The 27,722-nt window shown below is 41.5% G+C and overlaps 2 protein-coding genes and 2 long non-coding RNA genes across 4 annotated transcripts; 3 read left to right on the top strand and 1 right to left on the bottom strand.

The window, feature by feature from the left end:
- Positions 1–410: 410 nt before the first annotated feature.
- Positions 411–5,086, top strand: LOC134286949 (uncharacterized). Its single transcript, XM_062848662.1, has 2 exons — positions 411–4,812; positions 5,082–5,086. Exons 1-2 carry the CDS (start codon positions 411–413, stop codon positions 5,084–5,086), a joined length of 4,407 nt encoding a protein of 1,468 aa, XP_062704646.1.
- Positions 5,087–5,461: 375 nt separating this feature from the next.
- On the top strand, positions 5,462–6,641 carry LOC134287454 (uncharacterized). The gene is made up of 3 exons (XR_009997315.1): positions 5,462–6,278; positions 6,342–6,409; positions 6,469–6,641. It is a non-coding gene; the product is annotated as an uncharacterized LOC134287454 (long non-coding RNA).
- A 32-nt stretch (positions 6,642–6,673) lies between these two features.
- Positions 6,674–25,700, bottom strand: LOC109399202 (retinaldehyde-binding protein 1-like). Its single transcript, XM_062849289.1, has 2 exons — positions 24,772–25,700; positions 6,674–7,046 (listed from the first exon to the last, which is right to left on the bottom strand). Exons 1-2 carry the CDS (start codon positions 25,456–25,458, stop codon positions 6,783–6,785), a joined length of 951 nt encoding a protein of 316 aa, XP_062705273.1. The 5' UTR covers positions 25,459–25,700; the 3' UTR covers positions 6,674–6,782.
- On the top strand, positions 20,299–21,178 carry LOC115268652 (uncharacterized). The gene is made up of 2 exons (XR_003898376.2): positions 20,299–20,644; positions 20,732–21,178. It is a non-coding gene; the product is annotated as an uncharacterized LOC115268652 (long non-coding RNA).
- Positions 25,701–27,722: the final 2,022 nt, after the last annotated feature.

Here is a 27,722-nt window from a genome sequence, read left to right on the forward strand (position 1 = left end):
GCGTCGCTTCCCTAGAGCATAAACAGATTATCCCTCGAAGAAGAAAACTAACTGTAAGTTTCATCATTTCCATTTAATGTATTGCTAAATAAAATATCATTTTAGTTTGAGTCACGCAAAAACGGACTTCAAAAAGGTTTTCTACAAGCTCAAAAGTTACGAGGATGAGCGCTCAGGGAAACCACTGTTGCCGTGGATGCACTCGACCGGATGAGGCAGAGGACATGGTAGCTTGTGACAGCTGTAGTCAATGGTGGCATTACAGCTGCGCAGGAGTAGGAGCATCAGTATGCAATCGATCTTGGCGCTGCGGCAGCTGCAATAAACCTTCTTCATACGGTTCTATTCGAGGATCGATTCCATCATCCAGGTCGGGCCAATCGGCTGGGATAAGCGCACGCCTCCGGCTGATGCAGCTGGAAGAAGCAAAAGCGTTAGAAGATCGATTGCGTCGTAAGCAAGCAGAAAAGGAAAGAGAGTATTTGATCGTAAAACACCAATTGGAGGCCGAACTGGAAGCGGAAGAAAGGGTCGAGAGTAGTCGTGCTAGCGGGCGAAGCGCAGGATCTCATCGTAGCCGACATGAGAATACCCGTGCATGGGTCGCGCAGCAAAATAATATACAGACACTAAATGCTCCAGATCTGAAAATCGTTGCCAGGCCGACGCTTCAGCCACAGTCAAATACCCCAGCAGCTTCAACCAGTGAACCAATGAATCAAGTATGGAATTGTGGTCGAAACATCGTTTCCCAACGAACATTTTCCCCAGCAGCACATATTCAAGATGACTACGTGCGAAACACACTTGCGGAAAACGTACAGCAACTTCCTATGCAGACAGGACCGTCCAGCTCCGCGAAGTCTAATGAGGCTGTAAACCAAGTGCGAACATGTGACTTCTTCCCAGAACCTATTGCTGCAGGATTAAGCCGGGTGCCATTCCCGTCGTTGAGGAATTCGAACTCCGAGCCACAGCAGCCGTTCAAGTCTTTCACACCGGTGGCTCCACCGCAATCCCGACTTGACCAACAAACACCGTTTGCGACACAGTGGCCTGGAGCCGCAGGAACTGTTCTGATTACTCCCCAGCAAATCGCCGCTAGACAAGTTGTTTCTCGAGAGCTCCCTAAATTCTCCGGTGATCCTCTGGAGTGGCCTATGTTTTTGAAAGCATTCGAATCAACGACAGAGATGTGCGGAATCCAACCAGACGAGAATCTAGCGAGATTGCAGAAAAGCCTCGTGGGAAGCGCGCGAGAGAAAGTATTGAGCATTCTGACGCTGCCAGAAGCTATTCCGGAAATCATTGCTACTCTGCGCGAAGAATGCGGCCGGCCGGATCAACTTGTCCATTGCTTGCTTGCAAAGGTCCGAAATGCTCCCGCTCCCAATGTGAACAAGTTAGACACTTTGGTGACATTTGGACGAGAAGTCAAGAACCTCGTCACGTATATCGAAGCCGCGAAGCTGCAAGATCATCTGGCTAACCCAATGCTTCTTTCAGAGTTAGTTGGAAAGCTTCCCCCAAGTCTACGGCTGGATTGGGGACTGCACCTTCAACGCAACCAGGAAGCAACACTGAAGGCCTTTAGCAACTTCGTCTCGGTGATTAAAACGGCTGCGTGTCAAGTGTCATTGGCATCCGATACTGTACCATTGGAACAATCGAAGCGAGTTATCAAGAGGGAGAAGACAGGATTTGTCAATGCACATTCCACCGATGACGAACAAAAGGATGAAACGCGTACTCAATCAAGAACCGAACTGCGGCCGTGCATTTACTGCCAACTAGACGGACATAAAATTCGAGACTGCATCAAGTTCAAAGGATGTCCGATTGGGGAGCGTTGGAAGTTTGTAGAAGAACACAACCTCTGTCAACGGTGTTTGGCAGGTCACGGAAAATGGCCATGCCGGACCAAACAACCGTGCGAATTCGACAATTGTAAGGAAATGCACCACAAGCTTCTCCATCCCGGAAAGTCCGCCAATGTTGCACCAAACCCAGTGGAACCACAATCGGGTACAGTCAGCACACATCGTCAAGAGACATGCGGAACTCTTTTCAGAATCCTCCCAGTAACTCTAGAGGCCAAGGGGAAATCCATCACCATTTTCGCTTTCTTGGATGATGGATCGGAGCTGACCCTTCTGGAATCGAGCATTGCCAGCGAGCTCGGACTTGACGGCGAAAGCGGTACTCTCTGTCTCCAATGGACTTGTAACGTCACAAGGAACGAAGAAACGTCGCGCCGCGTGGAACTAAATATTTCGAACCACAACAATCAGACAAAATATCCCCTGTCGGACGTCCGAACCGTTGAAAGCCTAGGACTACCTAAGCAAACTTTGGACTATAAGAACCTGTCAAGACAATATCCATATCTGGACGGACTTCCTGTCGAAAGTTATGCAGAGGTGTATCCTCAAATGCTTATTGGACTGGACAACATCAAATTGACCGTTCCCCTTAGCAGGCGTGAAGGTAGAAACGGAGAACCAGTTGCAACCAAAACAAGACTTGGTTGGACGATTTGTGGTGGACATGCCAATCAATCGGGGCCAAATCACATCCACGTTCACGGTTGCCATCGCAAAACGTCTCAAGATCTGCACGAGTTGGTCAAAGACTATTTCAATATGGAAACCGTCGGAATCAATAGTGTTGTCGTCCTACCGGAAGCACCTGAAGACCAACGCGCTCGGAAAATCTTGAAAGACACCACCAAACGCACCGAGGATGGCAGGTATGAGACAGGACTACTATGGAATAATGACGAGATCAGACTTCCTAATAGTTACCCGATGGCTCTGCAGCGACATAAGTGCCTCCAGAGACAATTGACGAAATCACCAGATCTAAAAATTGAATTCGAAGAGCAACTTGCCGAATTTCTCTCCAGAGGATATGCGCATAAAGTTACTGAAGAAGAGTTCCGACAATTAGACCAGCGCCGCACGTGGTTCTTACCTCTCGGGATAGTTCGGAATTCCCGAAAACCCAACAAAATACGTATCGTTTGGGATGCTGCTGCCCGAGTTGGAGATGTTTGCCTGAATTCGGAACTGTTGAAAGGTCCGGATATGTTAGTCTCGCTTCTTGGAGTCGTCTTCCGTTTTCGTCAAAGAATGTACGCTATTGCAGGAGATATTCGGCAGATGTTCTTACAAATAAAGATGAGAGAGATTGATCGTCAGTCGCAGTTGTTCCTATACAGCTGCGAAGGGATAGCTGAGCCGGATATTTATATGTTGGATGTCGTCACGTTCGGAGCAAGATGCTCTCCTTGTTCTGCACAGCACGTAAAAAACTTGAACGCCTTGGAACATGCAACCGAGTTCCCCGAAGCATCCGAAGCCATCGTGAAAAATACGTATGTAGACGATTATCTCGACAGCAGAGATACGATAGACGAACTCGTAAAGTTAGCGAACCAAGTACGTACCATCCACAAAAACGCAGGATTTGAGATACGTAACTGGCAATCCAATTCGGTTGAGGTCTTGGAACGAATGGGAGACAAAAGCGACGAAGCAACGAAGAATTTTACGGCCGACAAAACTACTGCAACAGAACGCGTGTTGGGTATTGCATGGATCCCGTCCGAAGATGTGCTCACGATCAGCGTACAGTTCAAGGACGACCTGGAACCACTGCTGTCTGGCGAGGTAAAACCATCGAAACGTCAAGTACTCCGTGTGGTGATGAGTTTCTTCGACCCTCTCGGGCTAATCTCGTTCTATACGGTTCATGGAAGAATTCTAATCCAGGATATCTGGCGGTCGGCAGTTCAGTGGGACGACCCCATTACAGAGTCAGACTTCCTGAACTGGCAGCGGTGGATTGTACGATGTCCGAACTTAAACGAGGTGCGTATACCAAGATGCTATTTCCCGGATCGATCGAATGACGAGTGTTACACAAATCTACAACTGCACATCTTTGTGGATGCGAGTGAGCAGGCCTACTGCAGTGTAGCTTTTTTTCGAATAGTTGATCAAGGGGTTCCACGGTGTGCACTTATTGCTGCTAAATCGAAGGTGACACCGCTGAAACCGCAATCCATACCACGCAATGAGTTAAATGCGGGAGTTCTTGGTGTGCGTCTAATGAAGACTATCTTGGAGAACCACACGCTGCCCATCTCAAAACGATTCATATGGACTGACTCTACGACTGTATTGGCATGGTTGCGAGCGGATCCTCGACGTTATCGCCAATATGTGGCACTGAGAGTTGTTGAAATTCTGAACGATAGCGACATCAGTGAATGGCGAAAGGTGAAATCGGACGTAAACGTCGCCGATATGGCAACGAAATGGGGAAATGGGCCATGCTTCGACCCCAAAAGTGTTTGGTTCAACGGCCCTGCATTTCTCCATGAGCCGGATATCGAATGGGATGTAGCAGAGCCAATTTCATCCGAAGTGAACGAAGAACTCAGAGCGGTACACGTACATCTCAACACTAACAGCAACCCACCGGTCAACTTCACGAATTTTTCGACCTGGAATGACCTTGTTAAGAGAGTCGCCCATCTGTACCATTTCATCCATCAATGCAGGTCAAAAACACGAACTAATGATAACACGAACAGAACCCCGAACGTGATTTTGTCCCGACAGGATTACGACCAGGCCGAGAAGAGTATTTTGCGTATGGTACAACTGCAACAGTTCCCGGACGAAGTGGCATGCCTGCAGAAAGGCGCCAACTGTTCGAAAGAATCGAAGAATCGGATTACGAAATCAAGCCCACTCGTGAAACTGTCTCCGTACATCGATGAGGACGGCATTCTGCGGATGGAAAGTAGGATTGATGCACATGCAGCATACTATGCATACGACTTCCGCAATCCAATAATTATTCCTAAAGAAAACCATGTGACGACCTTATTGATTCTGCATTTCCATCAACGTTACGGCCATGCAAACACCGAGACCGTGATAAATGAGATGCGACGAAGATACTACGTACCAAAGATGCGAACAGCCGTTGGGAAGGTGGTACGCAGGTGCACGTGGTGCCGTGTATACCGAGCAAAACCACGTGAACCAAAGATGGCTCCACTTCCTCAGCATAGAGTGAATCCATACGTGCGACCATTCACATTTACTGGACTGGATTACTTCGGGCCACTCATAATAAAAAGAGGAAGATCCGAAGTAAAGCGCTGGGTCGCGCTTTTTACATGTTTATCGGTACGCGCTGTCCACTTAGAGGTAGTTCATCACCTAACAAGTGAGTCGTGCAAAATGGCTGTACGACGATTTGTGGCCCGGCGTGGTGCTCCTCAGCAAATCTTTAGTGATAATGGCACTAATTTCAAGGGAGCTGCGCGAGATCTTGCCAAGGAGATAGAAGCAATCAATCGAGACGTAGCTGGCACGTTCACTAACGCTGACACTGAATGGGTTTTCAATCCACCCTCCGCCCCACATATGGGAGGAGTGTGGGAAAGAAAAGTGAGGTCGGTTAAAGAAGCTTTCAAGGTACTTTCTCACAAAGACCGTTTGGACGACGAAAATCTGGTGACACTTCTCACTGAAGTTGAGATGATCGTTAATTCCCATCCACTAACGTTTGTGCCCTTGGAATCCCCTGAACACCAAGTCATCACACCAAATAGTTTTCTATTAATGAGCTCGGATGGATCAAACACGTCGTCGAGAGTTCCGGTGAATGAAGAATTGTCACTCCGAACAAACTGGAAGTTGATGCAGCATCTCTTAAATCAGTTCTGGAAACGTTGGATCCAAGCTTATCTACCTACGATCGCTAGAAGAACGAAGTGGTTCGATGAAGTTCGTCCGTTACAAGTCGATGACCTAGTCGTAATTGTGGATGAACAAGTAAGGAATGGATGGCTGAGAGGAAAGGTGATCAAGATCTATCCGGGCCCTGACGGCCAGGTGCGCAAGGTCGATGTTCAGACCAACTCAGGAGTGATGCAGCGGCCTGCTGTCAAGGTGGCGCTTCTGGATATAATGGAAAGTGGTAAAGCCGATTAAAGGAGAGGCATTACGGGCGGGGCTGTTACGTTAAACGAGAAATAGGCCCTTTGTACAACTGCAGTACGTCAGCATCAGAAGCGACGAGTTTGTTTTGGTAAACAAGGAAGAGAAAAGATTGGTTTACCTCGTGCGACAGATTTGTAGTAGATCCCCAATTTCCTAAAAAATAGTTAAATACGTTAAGCATAAATCATTAACAGAGTACACAGTGTTAGATTATAGGCATTAGCTTTGAGATGTTGCACTCTAGCAGTGGTACTTGTGAGTTAACGGTATTTTTCAATGATTTTTAAACACCATGAATTGATTGTTTATGTTTCCTAGGCAATAATGATTAATGTATTTCAAAACTGTATGCCGAACAATGACAATGTCCAATCTTCTGTAAACTAGTAAGATAGTACGATTTTCACTTAGTCGGTAAATTTCAATCAGTTTTAAATAATTCCAGCTACAATTGAGAGACAGTGCACATAACCTCATTCGGCGTCGCTTCCCTAGAGCATAAACAGATTATCCCTCGAAGAAGAAAACTAACTGTAAGTTTCATCATTTCCATTTAATGTATTGCTAAATAAAATATCATTTTAGTTTGAGTCACGCAAAAACGGACTTCAAAAAGGTTTTCTACACATGATGAATTTTATATTTTTCAGTTTTGTAATAAACATGTATTTATTCCTCTCCAATAACGTGTACACTAATATTACAAAAATCCCAACTAATGCAAAACAGATCCTTACTACCCTATATCACATTTCCACTTTAATCCACATTCAGTTTTCGGAACGTGCCAACCATCCCTGACTCGATCTCCGTGTTGGAAACCACGGAATCGTTGCCCAACAGATGGCCGTAGTGTTGCAGGTCAATGTCCATATCGTCCAGGCTTAGCAGAAAGTCGCGTTTCTCTTCCAGCTTTTTCTTCATTTGCTGGTTCAGGGCATCCACATCGACGGGACCACCGTACTCCTTGGGCCAGAGCGATTCCTGCAGATGCTGCTTCGCTTCCAAAACCGTTGCGTGGCACTGAAAAATGGTAATTAAATTTTTGTAATTTAGTTCATTCATTCATTGAAAAATATTCTTGCTAGTTTACATGAAAGTTAAATATCGTGATCGTGAATGGCTTCAATTTAAACTCAGATATTAAAACAATTGAGGATTGGGTGATTACGAAGACCAACTATGATGTTCCCTTAATGTGGTTAAACCAAGCCGCTATATTTGGGATTCTGGTGGCTCAAGCTTACGTCCAAGTTCTGTTGTATTTTATACTGATGGGCAGTGCCGGATTTAGGCTTCGGGGGGCCCGGGGCAAACTTTTTAGCGTAGGCCCCCAAAAGCAAGATTTTAAATATGTAAACCTTATATTATTTTTTTTGTCAATGTTGTGTAATTCCTTTTTTTTTAATTTGTACTGTTTTTTGCGATAGCAATATTTTACGAGTACTTCAAGACTTAGACTGAAAAAAGTTACACTTTGGCAAATAAACCTAAGATAATCATAAGGTTGAATGACCTTTAAACAATTCATAACGGCTAGAACGATTTTCATAAGGCCGGTCTATGACGCAGAATCGACTCACAGTTTGGCTTTTATACACATTTAGCAACACGATATTCTCAAGCGTCGATAGCCGCGTGGGTTGGGCACGAGCTCAGTGATCTCGACGTTCATGGATCGATTCCAGTCTGCATAATTTTGTGATTTTTCTGCTCTTTTCATAAGTTTATCTTTTGTAATTAGGTCATAATAAGAATGTTCAATTTTCATAAGGTATTCTTATGGCATCCATACTTTACAGTTATGGCTAAATTTCATAAGGTATTTTGATGAAACTCGGTAGTTTACTTCGCCGAGTGTAGGTCTTTAGGGGGCAACTGTAGCAATTAATTCTCGAAAACGTCGGTGAAACCCAAAATAGATAGATAAAATAATATATAGATATAGATAGATAGATATAGATATAGATAGGGTGGGGCGGGGCAAGATGGGTCGCGGGGCAAGATGGGTCAGTGCCATTTTCGGGCACATTACTCATGTTTTGATTATGTTAATAATTTTGTTAGATGACCAGCATGAATATACAAAAGTTTGGGGCATTGATTGAAAAATTATTCACTTTCATCGGAAATAAAAAATAAAATGGTTTTTAGCCGTTTTTCTTATGCGATACATTCCATATAATCTCCATATAAACGGCCGCGGGGCAAGATGGGTCACCTTCAATTTTGAACGTATTTTTGGAACATTCAAAAGTTATTTATTTTTTATTACAAGACTATCTGACGTTTTTCGTTGAAAAAATGTGAATTACTTAAAAGGTGACCCATCTTGCCCCGCACTTTTTTCACGGCGCAAAAACGATCACTTTTTAAAACAGCTTATTTAACATCACATTTTGTAATTAATGAACTTTTTATCGACTTTTAGCATAGCTAACAAGTGTATTAAAGAGTAGCGGACGAATGCAAACCAATCCGATTTGTATTTACAAAGTTATGATGATCCATCCTTAGGCGACCCATCTTGCCCCGCCCCACCCTATGTAAAATCACTGCTCCAAGATGTTTTAGGAAGGTAGGTTTCCAAAATTGATCCGAATTTCCTAAACATCTCTTTTAATAATTATCATATCTTTGTCATAAAAACATCTGTCCTCAACAAACTGAGCCAGATGGGTATTAATAGGTATAGGTGTTAAACGTTTTTAATTTTTCTACAGAACTAAATAAAAACTTTCAAGAGATTTTAGAGAAACTGGTGTACACCAAAATAAACAAGAAACTTCTTTTTATCCAAATGATGAATATTGTATACCTCTCTGGAGAAACAATTGAATCGTTTAGTTGTTGTATTTTGTAAATTTCAATTGTTTTGCATTTATCAATAAATTGACAAGACATTTTTATGGTTTTAAAATGGCAGCTCATATTGAAGAAAATATCCCACAAATATTGTAAATCCATTCTAAAAATAGTGCCAATGCACCAAAAATCATGAAGTTTAAGATTTCGATTTATTCTCAAGTCAAATTTCATATTATGAAATAATCTCGATACTTTTGGTAACCCAATTACAACTAATCTAGGACAACTGTATTTTATATAAGTTCGTTGAACAAAATATATATAGTGCTTCGGTATTCTTGGGGGCCCCAATCAATCGGGGGGCCCGGGGCACTTGCCCCCATTGCCCCCCTTAAATCCGGGCCTGCTGATGGGTCTAAGGGGCTGTCCATAAACCACGTGGTCATTAAGGGGGTTCGGCCAATGACCATTTTGTATGGACATATTAAAATTTTTGTATGGACTAATGACCACGCGGGGGGGGGGGGAGGGGTTGAAAAGTCCCAAAAAATGACCACGTGGTTTATGGACAGCTCCTAAGATGGGGGAAAATCAAAATACTGGTGCTGGAGTTTTTGGCCCCGGTACACAGAGAGAGCAAAAGTTTGTTTGGTAAGTATTCTCATAATGACATTTTCTACAACCTTGCTGATGACATAAACACGTTATCTTCACTTATGAAAAATTCGAATTTCTATCTCACTGTTAGGTGGATTAATCACGTTAGTGATACTTTCAAAAGAAGGGCTCTGATATACCAAACAACTTCTTCGAAGGCACCAAACCTCTAAAATCAATTTTTCATGCCCAAAACAATTTCGATCATGAAATTGGGCCTTTGGAAACAGTGTGCGGTGTAAGTAAAGCTATGCCAATGGGATGTACAGGGGATACTCAAAATAACTGGGACAGGTAAAATTTTCACTTTTCAAAGAATGTTCAACTCGCTGTAACTTTTCGAAAAGGGCATCGAATATTCTCAAATTTTTACTGTAAGTTCATCAACTAGTTGTATATCAGTGAACAAAATTTGGTAAAGATCGGGCCATTCTACACGAAGTTATGAAGATTCTAGAAAAAGTTGTAATTATCCGATAGCCAACTTTGAGCTGTTGTATCTCCGGATTCAATGAACCGAATGCAATGAAATTTTGATCATTTATGACTTATATAATGAACTTTGAAAAACAGTTTACCTAATTAGAAATTATTAATAAGAAAAAAAGTTATGGCGATTTCATTTATTCTATGTTTTTTTAGTAAATTTATATATTTTTCGTATGCATCCCATTACTTTCTCAATTTAATGCCGGCTATTTGGTTTCTTTTCTTTAAAACATAAATATTAGACTGGGTCAACAAAGTCGATTTTTCGGAACAAAGCTTTTTCGATTCATTTTAGCGTCCAAAGCAACTGTGCAAAATTTGGGGACGATTGGTTGCGTCCCCGTATTCCGCTTTGTGATTGAAATTTGTATGGAATTTAATATGGGAAAACGTGCTTTTTTGCATTTTTCTCATTAATTGAAATTTTTCGTCTAAAACGATCTAACCAATGACGTTAAAGTATAGCCTGGGATATGCCGAAAAACTTTGCCGAAGACCGCAAAGTGATTCGACACTTGTGAAAAAAGTTATAACGTACAGATTGCCTAGTGGTGCTTAACATTTAACATGTAAAGGAATAACATCAATAATAAAATCTCAATTTTTGGCCTAAGTTACCAGGCGAATAACTTTTTTCACAAGCATCGAATCACTTTGCGGTCTTCGGCAAAGTTTTTCAGCATATCCTATGTGCCGTTTCGGGTAACGAAGAATCGACCACAGCGCGCGGATCCCTACGATCCATCGCGATGCGGTTAACTTATCCTGCTGCTGCCTGCTGACTGGTCGCGCGGGAATGCTGACGTCTTGCATGGCACCGCTGTGTAGAATGGGATGCGGTGCCGTGCGTGTGTGTAGAGTGAGATTGAAGCACGCAGCCGGACAGAGGTAACCGACAGTGCTGTCAAACTATAAGCGGCAGCCACACATCTCCCTTCCTCTCAAAAAAAGTGTTGTACTCGGGAATATACTTGAAATGACTTCCTGTTTATTGTTTATTATGAATTCGGTTGGAATCCAAATAACCTTTTTTTTTGGCACGAATATTTTTCTATTGTTGAGTTGTTTTCAACACACATCGGAATTCACGTACAAGGGGTGGCCAAAATGTTTGGGATAAGCAACCTCTTTTCTCTCGCAAAAAAAAAGTTCTACAACTAAAAGTTCTGTCAATTTTTATGGAGTTAATCAATCATTCTCAAATGTTGACTGTTTGTCACTTTTTATATGTATATCGTTGGTACAAATTTGAGCTAGAATGATTAATCTTTTGCGAAGTCAGATGCAAAACACTATTATTTTAGATCTCAGATTTTAGACAACTAATTTTTGAACTGTCGTATCTCCAAAACCAGTGAATCGAATTTAATGAAATTTTGAGCATTAACAATTTATTGATACTTGATACCACGTAATAAAACACATCTTCTCACGACGAATAAAACTATACCAGTAATTTTTCAAACCGAAACGTTTTGCCTGCTCTCGCTCTTTTATCGACCGAAGATTTCGAAGATGATTTCATGAACAGCTGTTTCGATTCATTGTGCTCAGTTGAGAAGTAACAGCACAATGACACACCACACTCCGAAAGTCGAACAATTTGCTATATGTGACAGAACTGGAAACCCTCCGTTTTTACATTGAGGGTAATTTTAAGCTTCAACCAACAGGATAACTGAAAACTCTTTGTATATTATCGAACTCCTGATAATTTCCACAAGATTATAATGCTCTTTGATATCCATGTTATCGGAAAACTACGTTCAAACGTCTATAAATTGGGTCCTGAAACTTAAAATTAAAAGAACATTGACCTTAAGAATAATTTTTGAACTAAATGTTTACTGTCGTAGTAGTATATCTCAACCCAGAATCAAAGGAGTAATTGAAAAACTAGCCATTTTCTTCGTAGGCAGTTCATTCTTGACACTACTCATACGGATGTTTACTTGGGGGTGCAAACGAGAGCAACTCTGAGAAATTCTGAACAATTCTATTCAAAATACTTCCATTGAATTTCATTGTTTTCTTTCAGTACATGTAACACTTTTGGATTTGAAACTGATGCTAGGTGACACTTTGGTACAAACGAGAGAAAGACCAAGGAATTCGGAGCAACACTTCGAACGTAGATTCTCTCGTGATCTCTGTCTTGCCCCTAGAATGTTTATATGCTGGCTATTCATCCATTTGAAATTCGAGTATCTGGAAGTCATGTTCATCTGACATTGAACTCTTTCGCGTTGGGCTAATAATGCATACTAACTTTTTTCACGCACATTTAGCGTACACTTAACTTTGAAGCAAAATTATATGTTACATTCATTAAAGTATTGCAATTATATTTATAGTATTACTAGTTGTCCCCGGCAAATTTTGTCTTGTCTACTGCAATTTTTGTATATCTATTATATTATACTAGCTGTCCCATGCAAACTTTGTTCTGCATACTGCATCTTAATTTGTCCATGTTTCTTTTGTCTTATAAAATACCGAAGTTCATTCTAGACCTAATTTAATTCAAACTGCATCCAGATAAGGAACATTGGTAGAAGATGAACAAAATTAAACATTCAGATTTTCCAGCTACGTTTCGCTGCCTGTCCAATTCGAACGATATATAAACACCTGCTAATCATCCTGATCCACTTCCAACAACTCATAGCGCGGTCATCCCGATCCGCTTCCAACAACTCCTTGCGCGGTCATCCCGATCCGCTTCCGATCACTCATAGCGCGGTCATCCCGATCCGCTTCCAACAACTCATAGCGCGGTCATCCCGATCCGCTTCCAACAACTCCTTGCGCGGTCATCCCGATCCGCTTCCGATCACTCATAGCGCGGTCATCCCGATCCGCTTCCAACTCATTGCGCGGTCATCCCGATCCGCTTCCGATCACTCATAGCGCGGTCATCCCGATCCGCTTCCAACGACTCCCTTCAATTTGCAATTATTTTTAGCTTAATCCATCTATCTATTTTTAATCCCTTAGTGGGATATTAAAATCTAAAGGTCTGCCTCTACACATTTTTCAGTTCAATGGCATACAGTACAGACATTCTTTACTAGGATTCGTTAAAAATTGCTTCAGCGATTCCTAGAGAAACTAAGATCAAAGCGTGGATGTAAAACAAATACCCGATTAAAAGCTTACTTTGCTTGCTGTTTGTTTGTATAAAATTATGACCACCATAACTACCTAATAGGCCCACAATGCCTAACGTTTATTAAAAATTGGCAATATTTATCGAAACTTTCAAAACTCAAAGCTTCCAGCTCTGTTGGACAACAGGAAATTTGCAAATCTCATCGCCAATATCCAACCGGTGCTGATCTCCTTGGCCCACTGCTAGTGTTCAGCTTGAGCATTCAGCGCGGTACAAACAAACAAGACAGTATACACGGAACCACTATTCCATCTGAGTCTATGTTTCCTTGACGCAACTTTTGTTGGGCCCAAAGACCTCAACAAGACCAATTTTCCAGGTCAAAATTCAAACTAGTCTTCAACTCCACTTAGAATTTTTATATGATTTTTTTGAAAATATGTCGTTTTTCTTTATGTTTATACAAAAGTGCACCTTTTTCTGAGCCACTATGATTTTTTTGATTTTTTAGAACTTCATTTTGATACCCAAAATCAATTTCAAAGAGATTTTTTTTGATCTCCCCTTTTCAAGGATGGAAATCTAGTGATCATGATCAGATTTCGAATGTGTCGCGGTTGAACGGCATCGCGCGATCATAGCAACAACGATAACATTTTGTCGTCAAGCATCATAAACAAACTACTGTCCGAGAAGAATGATTCGCTCGACATGTGCGGGCGCGATGCGATCGTTATCATGAAGTCGAAATGATAAATTTGTGATTTTATTCACTTTTTGAGCATTCTTGCTGCTTTAACTTTCAGATATGCTTATGATTGTATTATTTCTTATCATGAATGCGGTTTATGAATGGATAAATGACATACATTGTGATGAATCAAATTTATCACGACCTGTAACATGAACCGATAACGGGTCATCACGCTATAAAGCATGCATCAGATGCTTTGATTGTCTCTGTGATACGAGCAAGTTGTTAGGCGTCGGCATCATGCCACTGCAAGAACAAGGCTATCTTGGATTATTCGTATCCTGTATCATTTATCGCTTGAAGTGATTTTCTTCCATCCTTGCCCCTTTTTACAGCTGAGAAACTTTTGACAGCTCCGCCCAGTACAAAATTCGACGAGAGGTGATTCGACAAATCGCTCCCATACAAACTGGAAATTGATTTTCAAATAGGTTCCCGGGCAACCAAAATTCACGAAAATTTGGATTCCGGCGGCTCAGTTTGATGTAAAGATTCAGAAAGAAGGCAATTCTAGGCAAAATAATCGACATACCCTACGTCATTCTGGATGCAAAAAATAAAAAAAAATGATTGAGCCTCTCTTTACGTGTACCACACGCACTACCGTTTCATTCAAATACCCATCGAAAGGCCTCCCGCTCGATGGGATGGGAATCACGACTAGCAAACAAACATCGCAATTTCGACTCCTTTTCCTCCCGGCTTCACAATCCAAGTCGTCAGAAAATGTCAGCAAAAAAAAACAACCAACTCACCCTTAAGCCGCTTCTCTGAAACTCCGGTAACGCTGCAGCCACAAAAAAAAACAAAAACAACTTCACTCCCGCCTGAAACACACGCGAAACAGCCTCCACCGGCACAAAACGGCCCCGCTGCGCCATGGTCGATTCCTCGTAAACAGCTCTTAAAAACGTTTGGGAAACTGCTGGGTATCCAGCAGCCTGGCAGGATCGCCAATGTGCCGTTTCGGGTAACGAAGAATCGACCACAGCGCGCGGATCCCTACGATCCATCGCGATGCGGTTAACTTATCCTGCTGCTGCCTGCTGACTGGTCGCGCGGGAATGCTGACGTCTTGCATGGCACCGCTGTGTAGAGTGAGATTGAAGCACGCAGCCGGACAGAGGTAACCGACAGTGCTGTCAAACTATAAGCGGCAGCCACACATCCTAGACTATACTTTAACGTTATCAGTTACATGGTACTAGACAAAAGAATTCAATTTACGAGTAAAATGCAAAAAAGTACGTTTTTCCATACTAATTTCCATATAAAATTCAATCGCAATGCGGAATACGGGGACGCAACCAATCGCTCCCAAATTTTGCACAGTTGTTTTGGACGCTTATATAGGTTGGAAAAGCTTTGTTCCGGGTTGATACGATCAAATTTAAAGTTTCTCCATACAACGTTGACCCACTCTAATAAATATATTCAAGTCAATTAGAGGGAATTATAGTGAACTATAATTACTATCTCAAATTTTGAAACGATGATGAAGTTTTGAAATAATTGGTGTTATATTAGAAAAATAATCCAATCGTAATAATTTTCTTTCCAGTAAAGAATTTAAAGATTTGTCAAAAGTTTTTAATAGCTCATTATATAAGTCATAAATAATCAAAATTTCATTGCATTCGGTTAATTGAATCCGGAGATATAACAGCTCAAAGTTGGCAATCGGATAATTAAACCTTTTCCTAGAACCTTTATTACTTCGTATAGAATGGCTCGATCTTTTCCAAATTTTGTCCACTGATACACAACTAGTTGATGAACTTACAGTAAAAATTTGAGAATATTTGATGCCCTTTTCGAAAAGTTACAGTGAGTTGAACATTTCTCAAAAAGTGAAAATTTTACCTGTCCCAGTTATTTTGAGTATCCCCTGTAGTTCACTGTGTTTCAAGCAAAGTTTCAAGCCATATTAGAGTGAGTGTGCTTGCTTGAGGAGAAATTACAAATTTGCAAAAATCTGCATCTTCTCAGACAGTCAAGCCATTCTAAATGCGCTAAGGGCATTAACGTGCCGATCAAAGCTAGCGTGGGAATGCATTCTTTCTGTGATGCAGTTGGCCAGTAGGAACGAAGTAACATTATGAGCCGACCCAAAATCAAACATTTTCTTTAAGTTGGAAAAACTACTTTGGCAAATCTAGTTCAACTTTCAGACGCCCAAGAGATTCTATCTATTTTAATATTTTTTCTGAAACATTTTTTGGCGTATTTAAACAAAAAAATATAGTTAGGGGGGTCAAGTGCCCCCCCCCCTTGCCCCCCTTTGTTTTCGCCAATGAACATTATTCTGGGTGCCCGGCCCTTGGGTGCCCTCAGGGCAATGAAAACGTCGACAATTTAGCCAGACCGGGTGCAGCATCGAGCTTCGTAGGCCCTGAACCATTCTATGGAGTTCCTGAGTGTCCCCTTAGGACGGATTAAAAATTTGGGAAATGTCTATGGTAGAATCTAATTGGAATGACACGCATACATCCAGACAGGCAAAAAGATTTAGTCTAAGCAAGTTTTTAGAATGATATAAGTCCAGTGTTGCAAAAATTCAATTCATTCATTTGAACACTAACCAACCAATCTGTTCAGTCATCTTTCCTTCTAGTTATGTTCAAAACAATTTCATTCAATCAGAGCACCTATCAAATGAGAAGCGAATCCTTGTCAATTGAATAAATTGTCACTCGAATGAGTAGTTTAACTCGAAACACGAAAAACCCCGCAAAATTCCGCCAGACTGAAAAAATGTCGAATGTCGGGTCAAAGTCGGGTCAATTTTTATCGAATGTTGGGCCACTGTTGGACCAACATTGATCAACTGTTGGGTCCAAGTTGGGTTTGGTGGCCAAAATAAAAATAGGTGAATGATAGGTTGATGTCGGGTTTGACGTCATCAACGATGGTAAAAGCTTTGAACCTACAACACCACACATTTATGCTTCCTAGCTGGGGCTCAATTGAATGATATGTGCCTTGACTGAGGCTGGAGTTGATGTCAATTGAATGATCAGAGGCTATTCAATTGATATTCCGATAGTAAATGGAAAAATGAGTGGTTACCATTCTCAATTTCAGCTTTAAATGTCGGTTGATACTGACACTTCGCACCACTGGATATAACTGCTGAATAGTCGGATGAATCCTCTTAAAAATTTAAGTCATATTCCTCATACACGCTTGCTTCATTTTTATTTTTATTGAAATCATTTTTCAGTTTTTCTGATTTCCGTAAAATATCAGATTATCAACATTCAGCAGAATTTAACCTAAGTTAAGTTTTACTGAATTTCTGTAAAGTTAAGGCAATTTTTTGTTTGGCTTTTAGTATTTCTATCATTATTATTATTATTATTATTTTGATATATTAACTGGTGAACTTGGCTTGTGAATCTAACTAAAAACGCAAACTGCAAGCAACAGAACCCAAGTCAAATCTAAAATTTTACCCTAATCATAAACCTTCTGATTGAAATAATTTCAGAATCGAATTTCAGAACGCAGACATTAGTTTTAAGACTAAGACTTGTAATACATAATTTAGTAAATGGCTAACAATATCATTTGATATAAGTAACCCGTAACGTGGGTAGATCACCTTCTAATGGTGCCTTACGGTGTAAGATCTACAAGATCAAAATTTGGTTTACTTTTTGTGTTTTGTTTTATTTTTGTATTTTCACTACTAATACTCCATTTGTTTCAATGTTATTGCTTGATTTTAACTATAACTTTAATATAATAACTATTTGTTTCAGCGCTGTTCAGGTAAATAAAGTTATGTAATGTAGATCAATTATATATCATAACACATACATACATACATTTATTTGTTCAACATCATTAAGACAAGACATAATCAACAATAGTACGCCACAATACTCGGTTTGTGGCTGCCGCTCTCCATCCTCGGTCGCGCCCAATGCTCGCCAAGTCACGCTCCACCTGGTCCGCCCATCGTGCTCTCTGCGCTCCACGCCTTCTTGTGCCAACCGGATCCGTTGCAAACACCAGCTTTGCAGGGTTGTTGTCCGGCATTCTTGCAACATGCCCTGCCCACCGTATCCTTCCGGCTTTGGCCACCTTCTGGATGCTGGGTTCGCCGTAAAGTGCAGCGAGCTCGTGGTTCATCCTTCTCCGCCACACACCGTTCTCCTGCACACCGCTGAAGATCGTTCTTAGCACGCGTCGCTCGAAAACTCCGAGTGCTTGTAGGTCCTCCACGAGCATGGTCCATGTCTCGTGCCCGTAGAGAATCACCGGTCTTATTAGCGTTTTGTACATGGTGCATTTGGTGCGTGGGTGAATCTTTTTCGACCGCAGTTTCTTCTGGAGCCCGTAGTAGGCCCGACTTCCGCTGATGATGCGCCTCCGAATTTCACGGCTCACGTTGTTGTCAGCCGTCAGTAAGGATCCGAGGTAGACGAATTCCTCCACCACCTCGAAAGAATCCCCGTCTATCGTAACATTACTACCCAGACGGATCCGGTCGTTTTCGGTTCCGTCTACCAGCATGTACTTTGTTTTTGAGGCATCCACCACCAGTCCGACCTTTGCTGCTTCGCGTTTCCGGCGGGTGTACAGTTCTGCCACCGTTCCAAATGTTCTAGCGATAATGTCCATGTCATCCGCAAAGCACACAAATTGACCGGATTTTGTGAAAATCGTTCCCCGGCTCGTCGCATCACACCTTCCAGCGCGATGTTGAAGAGTAGACATGAGAGTCCGTCACCTTGTCGCAGTCCCCGGCGAGATACGAATGAACTGGATAGTTCACCCGAAACCCTTACGCAGTTTTGCACACCGTCCATCGTTGCTTTAATCAGTCTAGTCAGCTTCCCAGGAAAGCCGTTTTCGTCTATGATTCTCCATAGCTCTGCGCGGTCGATACTATCGTATGCCGCTTTGAAGTCGATGAACAGGTGGTGCGTTGGGACCTGGTATTCACGGCATTTCTGGAGGATTTGCCGTACGGTAAAGATCTGGTCCGTTGTCGACCGGCCGTCGATGAAGCCGGCTTAATAAATAACTTCCCACGAACTCATTTGTTTTAGGTGACAGACGACGGAAGATGAACTGGGATAGCACTTTGTAGGCAGCATTCAAAATAGTGTTCGCCCTGAAGTTCTCACATTCCAAATGGTCGCCTTTCTTGTGAATGGGGCAGATTACCCCTTCCTTCCACTCCTCCGGTAGCTGTTCGGTTTCCCAGATCCTGACTATCAGCCGAAGCAGACAGGTGGCCAACTTTTCTGGGCCCATCTTGATGAGTTCAGCTGCGATACCATCCTTACCAGCTGCTTTGTTGGCTTTGAGCTGGTGAATGGCATCCTTAACTTCCCTCAGCGTGGGAGTTGGTTCATTTCCGTCCTCCGCTGCACTGGCGTCGTCGTTCCTTCCGTTGCCGTGGGCTCCCGTGCCTACGTTCTCCACGCCGTTCAGGTGCTGATCGAAGTGCTGCTTCCACCTTTCGATCACCTCACGTCCGTCCGTCAAGAGGCCTCCGTCTTTATCCCTGCATATTTCGGCTCGCGGCACGAAGCCGTTGCGGGATGCATTGAGCTTCTGATAGAACTTCCGTGTTTCTTGGGAACGGCACAGCAGTTCCATTTCTTCACACTCCGCTTCTTCCAGGCGGCGCTTTTTCTCCCGAAAGAGGCGGGTCTGCTGTTTCCGCTTCTGTTTGTAACGTTCCACTTTCTGTCGAGTCCCTTGCTGCAGCATTACCGCCCTCGCTGCGTGCTTCTAATCCAAAACCGTTCTGCACTCTTCGTCGAACCATTCGTTCCGTCGATTCCGTTCCACGTACCCGATAGTGCTCTCGGCTGCGTCGTTGATGGCTGCTTTCACTGTACTCCAGCAGTCCTCTAGTGGGGCCTCATCGAGCTGGCCCTCGTCTGGCAACGCGGCTTCGAGATTCTGCGCGTATGCTGAGGCGACATCCGGTTGATTCAGTCGCTCTAGGTTGTATCGTGGTGGTCGCCGGTACCGTACATTGTTGATGACGGAGAGTTTTGGGCGCAGTTTGACCATCACCAGATAGTGGTCGGAGTCGATGTTGGCGCCACGATAGGTCCTGACGTCGATAATGTCGGAGAAGTGCCGTCCGTCAATCAGAACGTGGTCGATTTGAGATTCCGTCTGCTGTGGTGATCTCCAGGTGTAACGATAAGGGAGGCTGTGTTGGAAAAAGGTGCTACGTATGGCCATATTTTTGGAGGCGGCGAAATCAATGAGTCGTAGGCCGTTTTCGTTCGTTTGCTGGTGGGCGCTAAACTTACCAATCGTCGGTCTGGATTCCTCCTCCTGGCCTACCTGAGCGTTCAAATCACCTAAGATGATCTTGACGTCGTGGCTTGGGCAGCGATCGTACTCGCGTTCGAGCTGCGCGTAAAATGCGTCCTTGTCATCATCAGTACTTCCGGAGTGTGGGCTGTGCACGCACGCTTAAAAATCCGTTCTGGTTTATGTGAACAAAAAATCATGGCAACTGGAACAGTCAGTCAGCTGGGTTTCGTGATATAGTTCTTGTTTTCGTTATATGTTGCAATTCATTTCTGTGAACTTGTTCTCAAAATCAGGGACAAAATATCACATCTGTTTTCTGTCATCAACAAACTCGTTACGATTCGGAATGCAAGAACAGAGTTCCTGTTTTTGTGATAGTGTAAGTCCATATGCGTGATTTTGTACTCGATAACGGGAACAAAATTCACGGCTATGTGTAGCTGTCACTTTTAGTAACGCATCGATAAAGAAAAATAAAAAAAAACGGATCATTAGCAAACAGAAGTGGTAAGCGTATTTTTGTATATTTTCTATTTGAACATACAGTTATTTTGAAGGATTTTGCCCATATAACTTGTAATTATTTCATTCTAGCTCTGAAAACTTTCATCTAGCAGAAGATTCTTACTCCCACGCACGTTGTTGGCAAAATGTTCTGGCAGACTCATCAGATCGCAGAAAGGAGCTCTGAGCTAAAATTTCTTTTAAACAACAATCACCTAAGATGAACATTGCACATTGTTTGCCTTAGCTATTGGACCATTGATCTGAATAATACTGTGAAAATGTTTGAAATTGAACTTCCCGAGCGTGGGAGTACCGTGATCAACCACCGCTTTTCCCTAGAGACAATTCATCAAAGACTCAGGAGGAGCAGCCTTTGCACCTGCTTTATGACTTGCAGAAACGGATGAAGCCAGTATGCTCTATGTTTCGGTGATCGAGGGATTAAAATCGTTTGTAACCACATTTGGCTCCTTGATGCAAGACCATTATGAAGATATTATGGCCTCCTTCTAATAAAATATCTCGGAAAACGAACATTTTTTAGTATTTGTTATGATGGGTGACTTCGGGAACGAATTTCCAATTGCATGGTTTTTGTTCAGGCAGCGCACAGCGTTCTTTTACAGACCATGAACTATGTTCTTGGTGCCGTGATTGAAATCACGGCTATAAGAACACAATTCTAGAACCCGAGATTTTTGTTCTGTTGGGCCTGTCAGTCTGTCGCAGACCATGAACTATGTCCCAGAAGCCGTGAAGAAGAATCACGGCTTCTGGAACACAGATCGTGTTCTTGTGACTTTTGTTCTGCAATTGTTGTTCGTCAGGCGTTACTCAGACGTTACGCGCAAGGTGTGCGACAGATTTCTCGATATCGTGATTTTAAATCACGGTGTATATTTGTAAATTCAGTTCTCGCTCGATCCGGGATTCGTGACTAGATGTGGACAGTTTTAGGAACGGATTTATTTGCGTGCGTTTATTAGGCTGAAGTTGAAGAATCGGCCTTTGATCCTCAACCTGCACATTCTTTCGTCGATCGGCCACCAACCGATCACGCGCGTCTGCATATCACCCATCACGATGAAAGCTGTTCCCAGCTCGCGTGTGTTGCCGCAGCTCTGGTAGATGGTATGATTACCTCTAAACGTTCGCACCATGGATCCTGTCCAACACACCTCCTGCAGCGCTACGATGCCGAACCCGCGGTCCTTCAGTAGATCGGCGAGTATGCGAGTTTCCAATCGCAAGTCCTTTTTGTTCGCTGGAGTCGTTGTCGTTGGTCTCGGTTCGTATTATTCTGTTGCTGATTTTCCGATACAATGTTTTTTTACGGCTGGATCGTAGGGCCTGACACCAACCCCCTACTTTCCGGGGGACCATAGTGCACAGTTGAGCTTAGAGTCCTTCCCTGGCACTCGGACGTAGATCAGCCGCCCCTAACATGGGGATCAGACGCTGTTGTGAGCCGCTCCTCCTGGAGAACAGACGCTCAGGTTTGCCGAAGCAAACCCCCCCCCCCCGCCCCCTCTTCCCTGTCAGCCTACGACCAAAGGTCCCACCGGGGTTGGTTACCCGATCTTCCCTAAGGTTGCTCATAGTTTCCGGCCGGTACCGCGTGGAGGTAGGGATAGGAGTTGCTGGGCAGAGGCTAGTGGATCACAATGGGATCTGAATTGCGCAGCATACCCAGCCTTTACCGTGCCCAAGCTTAGAACTATCAGATAGTAAAGTCTGAGTGCTTGAGTGAGGATATTTGAAGGATTTTTAGAAAACAATGAACTGTGAGTAATATTCATCGTGGATCTATGGTACAGGGGATAGACAAAATGATCGGGACAGGCAAAATGTTCACTTTTCAAAAACTGGTGGAAACGCTATAACTTTTTGAAAAATGCATAAAAAAAATCTGAAATGTTTACTTGAAGATGGTCAACTAGTTGTGTATCAATGGTCAAAATTTGGGAAAGATCGGGCTATCCTACAAGAAGTCTTATTATTTTATTAGAGAGACTTTCAGCCCTTGGCTGGTTTCCTACAAGAAGTTCAAAAAATTCTAGAAAAAGTCATAATTATCCGATAGCCAACTTTGGACTGTTGTATCTTCGGATTCAATGAACCAAATGCAATGAAATTTTGAGCGTTCATGACTTATATAATTAGCTTTCAAAAACTTTTGACATAACCTTAAATTGCTAACACGTTAGAAAATTATAGCGTTTAGATTATTTTTCTGATATAACACCAAATTATCGTAAAATTTCAACATCGCTTCAAAATTCGAGATGATTATTATAGTTTATTTGAATTCCCTCTCATTGACTTCAATATGAATATGTTTTGATAGGAAGTAAAAAAATAACCAGCAATAAATTGAAAAAGTAATGAGAAACATATTAAAATATGACCAATTTATTAAAAAATCATAAAATAAATAAAATCGCTGCTACTTTTTTCTTGTTAAGTTTAGTCAAACTTTTTTTAAAGCTCATTATATGAGTCATAAACGTTTAAAATTTCATTACATTCGGTTTATTGAATCCGGAGATATAACAGTTCAAAGTTGGCTGTTGAATAATTATGACTTTTCTAGAATCTTTCTAACTTCATGTAAAATAGCCCAATCTTTCCCAAATTTTGACCATTGACGCACAACTAGTTGATCAACTTCCAGTAAAAAATTCAGATTTTTTGATGCACTTTTCAAAAAGTTACAGCTCTTTCACCATTTTTTGAAAAGTGAAATTTCTGCCTGTCACGATCATTTTGTCTATCCCTTGTAGATGCCCATCCTATAGATTTGAGGCGTCCATGTCCATCGGTTTGAGGCAGCGAAGAATGAATCACGAAACAAATTCGCTGCACTCTACGGTGAATCTTGCAACCGCAAGGTGGCAAAAGCTAGAAGGATACGATAAGCAGGGCATGTTGTGAGAATGCCGCACAACAACCCTTAAAACGAATGTTCGCAAGAAATCGGGACTGTACAAGAAGACCTGGTGGTATTTTTTATCTTAAGTTTTCTTATTTTTTGAATTCGCTATAACTTAATTAAAAGTCACAAAAAGTGGTTCCCTTTTATTGTTTTAAAAATAAATGAAATTGAAAATTCGAGAAAAAAAAATTTTGGGACTACTAGAGGCAAATCTTGCAAAATTTTTGGTTAGAATTTCCGCCAATAATTCCGAGGGGAATGCCTTAAGAAATTCTTATGAACTATATGAAAACACATAGAAAATTTCAGGACAGATTCGTATAAAATTTTGTCAGAAAAGTCAAAAGAAATTCATGGCTGATTTTCTAGAAGATTTCATGAAAAAGTTCATCATGTTTTTTTTTAATATCTTAGACATCTTGGAGATTTTATCAAAGGAATTCCTAGAAAACCAACTGCTTTACGGATTTTCAGTAGACGGATCTTTTTAAAAGATCTGGCATAATTTCATTAATAAATTAATTTTTCCTTTGTTGTGTGTATTTTTTGGAATATTGCGTACACTGAAACCTCCATTCAAGTCGATGCATGGCTGATCGAAAATAATTTTTACCTTGTAAGCAATGACTAAACTATACAGTTTTATATTTTTTGACAAACCTTCTTTGTCATGCAAAGTGTTAAAAAATATAAAAGTTTTGTCATTGCTTGTACAGTAAAAAATATTTTCGATAAGCCATGCATCGACTTAAATGAAAGTTTCAGTGTAGAATTCTAGAATGTAATATCTCTGGGAAAGAATGACAAAACGACAAAACACCTGTCATTCTTACCAGACCATGCGACAATTTTTTGTTTGCATAATTTATCATGAAGAGCATCCAAAATTCTATATGTACTGTCAATATCGGAAATTAAGAAATAGAGAAATAAACAAAATGAAGGTAAATGTCAATATTTGAAATGTGGAGCGGACCTGGTGTGATGGATAGAACACTTTACTATCACGTCGAGGACCCGGGATCGAATCCCACTCCCGACAAACTCGCAAAATGTGAGTCTTTTTTCGGAAGGGAAGTAAAAGCGTGGGTCCCGTAGCCTAAGTATTTGAAACAATTAAATCTAATCCTATATTTTATATTTAAAATTTACAGATGTGGAAAATCGACAATAATTAATTATTGAAACGTACCATAATGCGCTCTCGCAATTTCGAACTGAGCAGGGAAAGCGCGAAATTGGCCAATGTTACAGCAAACTTCGGCAATTTAATTCCATGAATTTCCCGAAGCCGCAATGGCATCGTTTTGGTGAGTATCTCCATCATTGAACTGATTTCGGACAATCCGAACATTCCCATAAACTTCAACGTCATATCGGTGTGATCTTCCCAAACGCGCACTCCGGCAATTTGAAATTCTTCATCTTCACTCATGATCTCCAGCATCATCATCACAAACCGCAGAATGGTTGTGCTTGTGTTCACTTCCGGATTATATCGACTAATGCGAATCAATATGATGGTCCTGCCGTTTTCATCCCGACCGATCGCCGTCAGTGGAATGTCGGAGAGGATTTCCTGCATGGCTGGGTCACGTGGATCCAGCTTTTGAAACCACTGGGGAATTTTTTTCCGCGCCACCAGATATCGCTCGATCGCTTCTCCAGCTTGATGAACGGCAAACTTTCGAAACCGCAGGAATTTAAGCAGAAACGTGGCATCCGTTCGGCAATTTTTGATGTAGGGATTTTTCTCGATCCATTCCTTGAGTTGGGCCATGGCCTGTTGCCGCACATTTTCGTCTTCTCGGAGTTCTTCTTTGGCCAACGTCCGAAACTGATCGGTTAGTTCAAACTTATACTGATCAACGTCGATCATCTTCAAAGCTTAAATAAAACTACTCGACATACAGTCAGCTGCAGAATAAACCCGAAGTAACGACCGCTTTTCGCTAATTACAGCGATGTACTAACAAGTGAGACAGGATTAGCTAACCCACCGCAAATGAAACCAGACGATCGTAAGCATGTCTCAGTCGAAGGAGATCTACAAATCGATGCCATCGTACCTAGACTGCGGAGGCGATCGAGGGTAGCCAGTGGCGCTTATCTCACTGCATTAGCAAAATATACTCTGTTTATACCGGCTGGCGGCTGGCTAGTATGGAGATCGGACGACTGCCATGAGAATCCCAGATGCACTTGAACTATCAACAACGCGCATGAGCCATTCAATGTTACATCGGTTGCAACAATAGATAATGCTTGCATTACAATAATTTATTCAACTAATTCCATACCGATAGAGATCGAAGCGGCATTAGGTTGAGCTAATTATACCGTGTTGAGTTTGCAATATTGTGTGGAGAAATTTCAGATGCTGCATCTGTTTGGCGTCGTCCGTAATTTAGTCTAATACACTACTGGTCAACAATTGAAAAGTTAGAAAGATAAATAAATGAATTTGAAAATGGCGTTATGCTTGCCACCATAGAAAATAATGGAGCCCCACAGAAGATCTAATAGGGTATGAGCACCCTTCTTCAGCCTGCCCCCATGATCATTTTATTCCAAAAACAGACGATTTAAGCACCAATTGTTCTCGTTCGTTTTGTTATCTCGCAAGCTCACTCCTAACAAAAAAAAAATACAAAGATCATAAACAAAACAATAAGCGTTTGCTTTCAAAATATAGGATGAAAATGAGAGGAAATAGGGTATTGGTTTGGTTCCCTTACTAAACATGTGGCTCCCATTTTCATCCTACGATAAACAAAGGATTTAAGCGCTATTTGTTTCGTTTTTTTTTGTATTTTTGTTAGAAGTGAGCACCAATTAAAATAAAAAGAACGGAATCAATCGGTGCCGTAATCGCTTGTTTTCGAATAGGATGAAAATGGGAGCATGAGATTACTGATGGCACACATACCCTAGGATGAAAATTGTTGAGTTTGGGTTCCATTCCCCTAAATATTGACTGACAAATTATTGCTCTGGGCGGAATTAAAAGGTGCATAACTGATGATTACACTCATTCAAGTTCCATCAGAAGTTTTTCAATAATGAGTTTGTAGGATTTTTGGAATGCATTCTTTTCGCGGAATTTTCAGTAGGGATTTCCATCAATTATTTGAGGATTCTGTGGAGAAATTGCTTTTGAGATTTCTTGAAGAACTTCTCAAAGAGATCGTTGGAGAATTAAGGGTTCGATTAGCAATTTCTTCAGGTACGTACCTATTTAAAACGAGAACTTCTCCAGGGATTCGTCGAGAAATCATGTCAGAGGATTTCGTTTGGAAAATGAATTTTCTTGAATTATTCTTCTAGCATTTCATTGAAGAATTCATTTAAGAGTTCTATCAGGAATTTCTCCCGAAATTTCATTAGGGATTCTTTGTAAAATTAATCTATGGATCCAAATACTCCAACATCAAGTAATTTGTCGAATAACTATCCTAATGATTTTTTCAGAAATTCATACTGGGGTTTTTGACAAACTTCTACAAGTATTTCACCGATATTTTTTTAAATATTCTCTGCAGAATTTTAACAGTTATTCCTTGTTTACTTTTTTTCAGTGACTCGTTGGGGAATACTTCCAGAGATCTCCTTTTAAAATTTATTCGGATAGTTTTTCAGTAATCCATTAAGAAAATCATTAGAAATTTCTAAAGGGGAATTAATCGAGATAATTTCTTAAACAATTATTGTAATGGTACAATCACAGACAAACAGACTTAACACTTGCGAAATTTTCATCGACCACGCTTTTAACGATCATTTTAAATTTTCATAGTTGTAGCTTTCACAACCAGAGGCGGGCGCATCGTTTTTCTATGCGTTTGACGTTTCACACTAGCGCTTTCTGTTGACGATATTGCACAACACAGTGATTCGTGCAACTTTTCCTCCAGGTGATGATAGTGTGAACTGGGCGATGGATTTCCATGAAAATCGTTCAAGGTGTTACGTCTGTTTGTCTGTGGTACAATGTTTTGTATGTATTAACCTTTACTGGCATTTACCAGATTTGCTGGTCTGAAACATACTGGATAAACTTGTAACTAAAAGGCACAAAATGTTGCTAATTAAATTCAGGGATAAAATTGTAAGTAAGTCTCGATTTCATCAAAACAATTTACT

The sequence above is a fragment of the Aedes albopictus genome, chromosome 2, assembly GCF_035046485.1.
Source record: "Aedes albopictus strain Foshan chromosome 2, AalbF5, whole genome shotgun sequence".
In the NCBI taxonomy this organism is placed as follows: domain Eukaryota; kingdom Metazoa; phylum Arthropoda; class Insecta; order Diptera; family Culicidae; genus Aedes; species Aedes albopictus.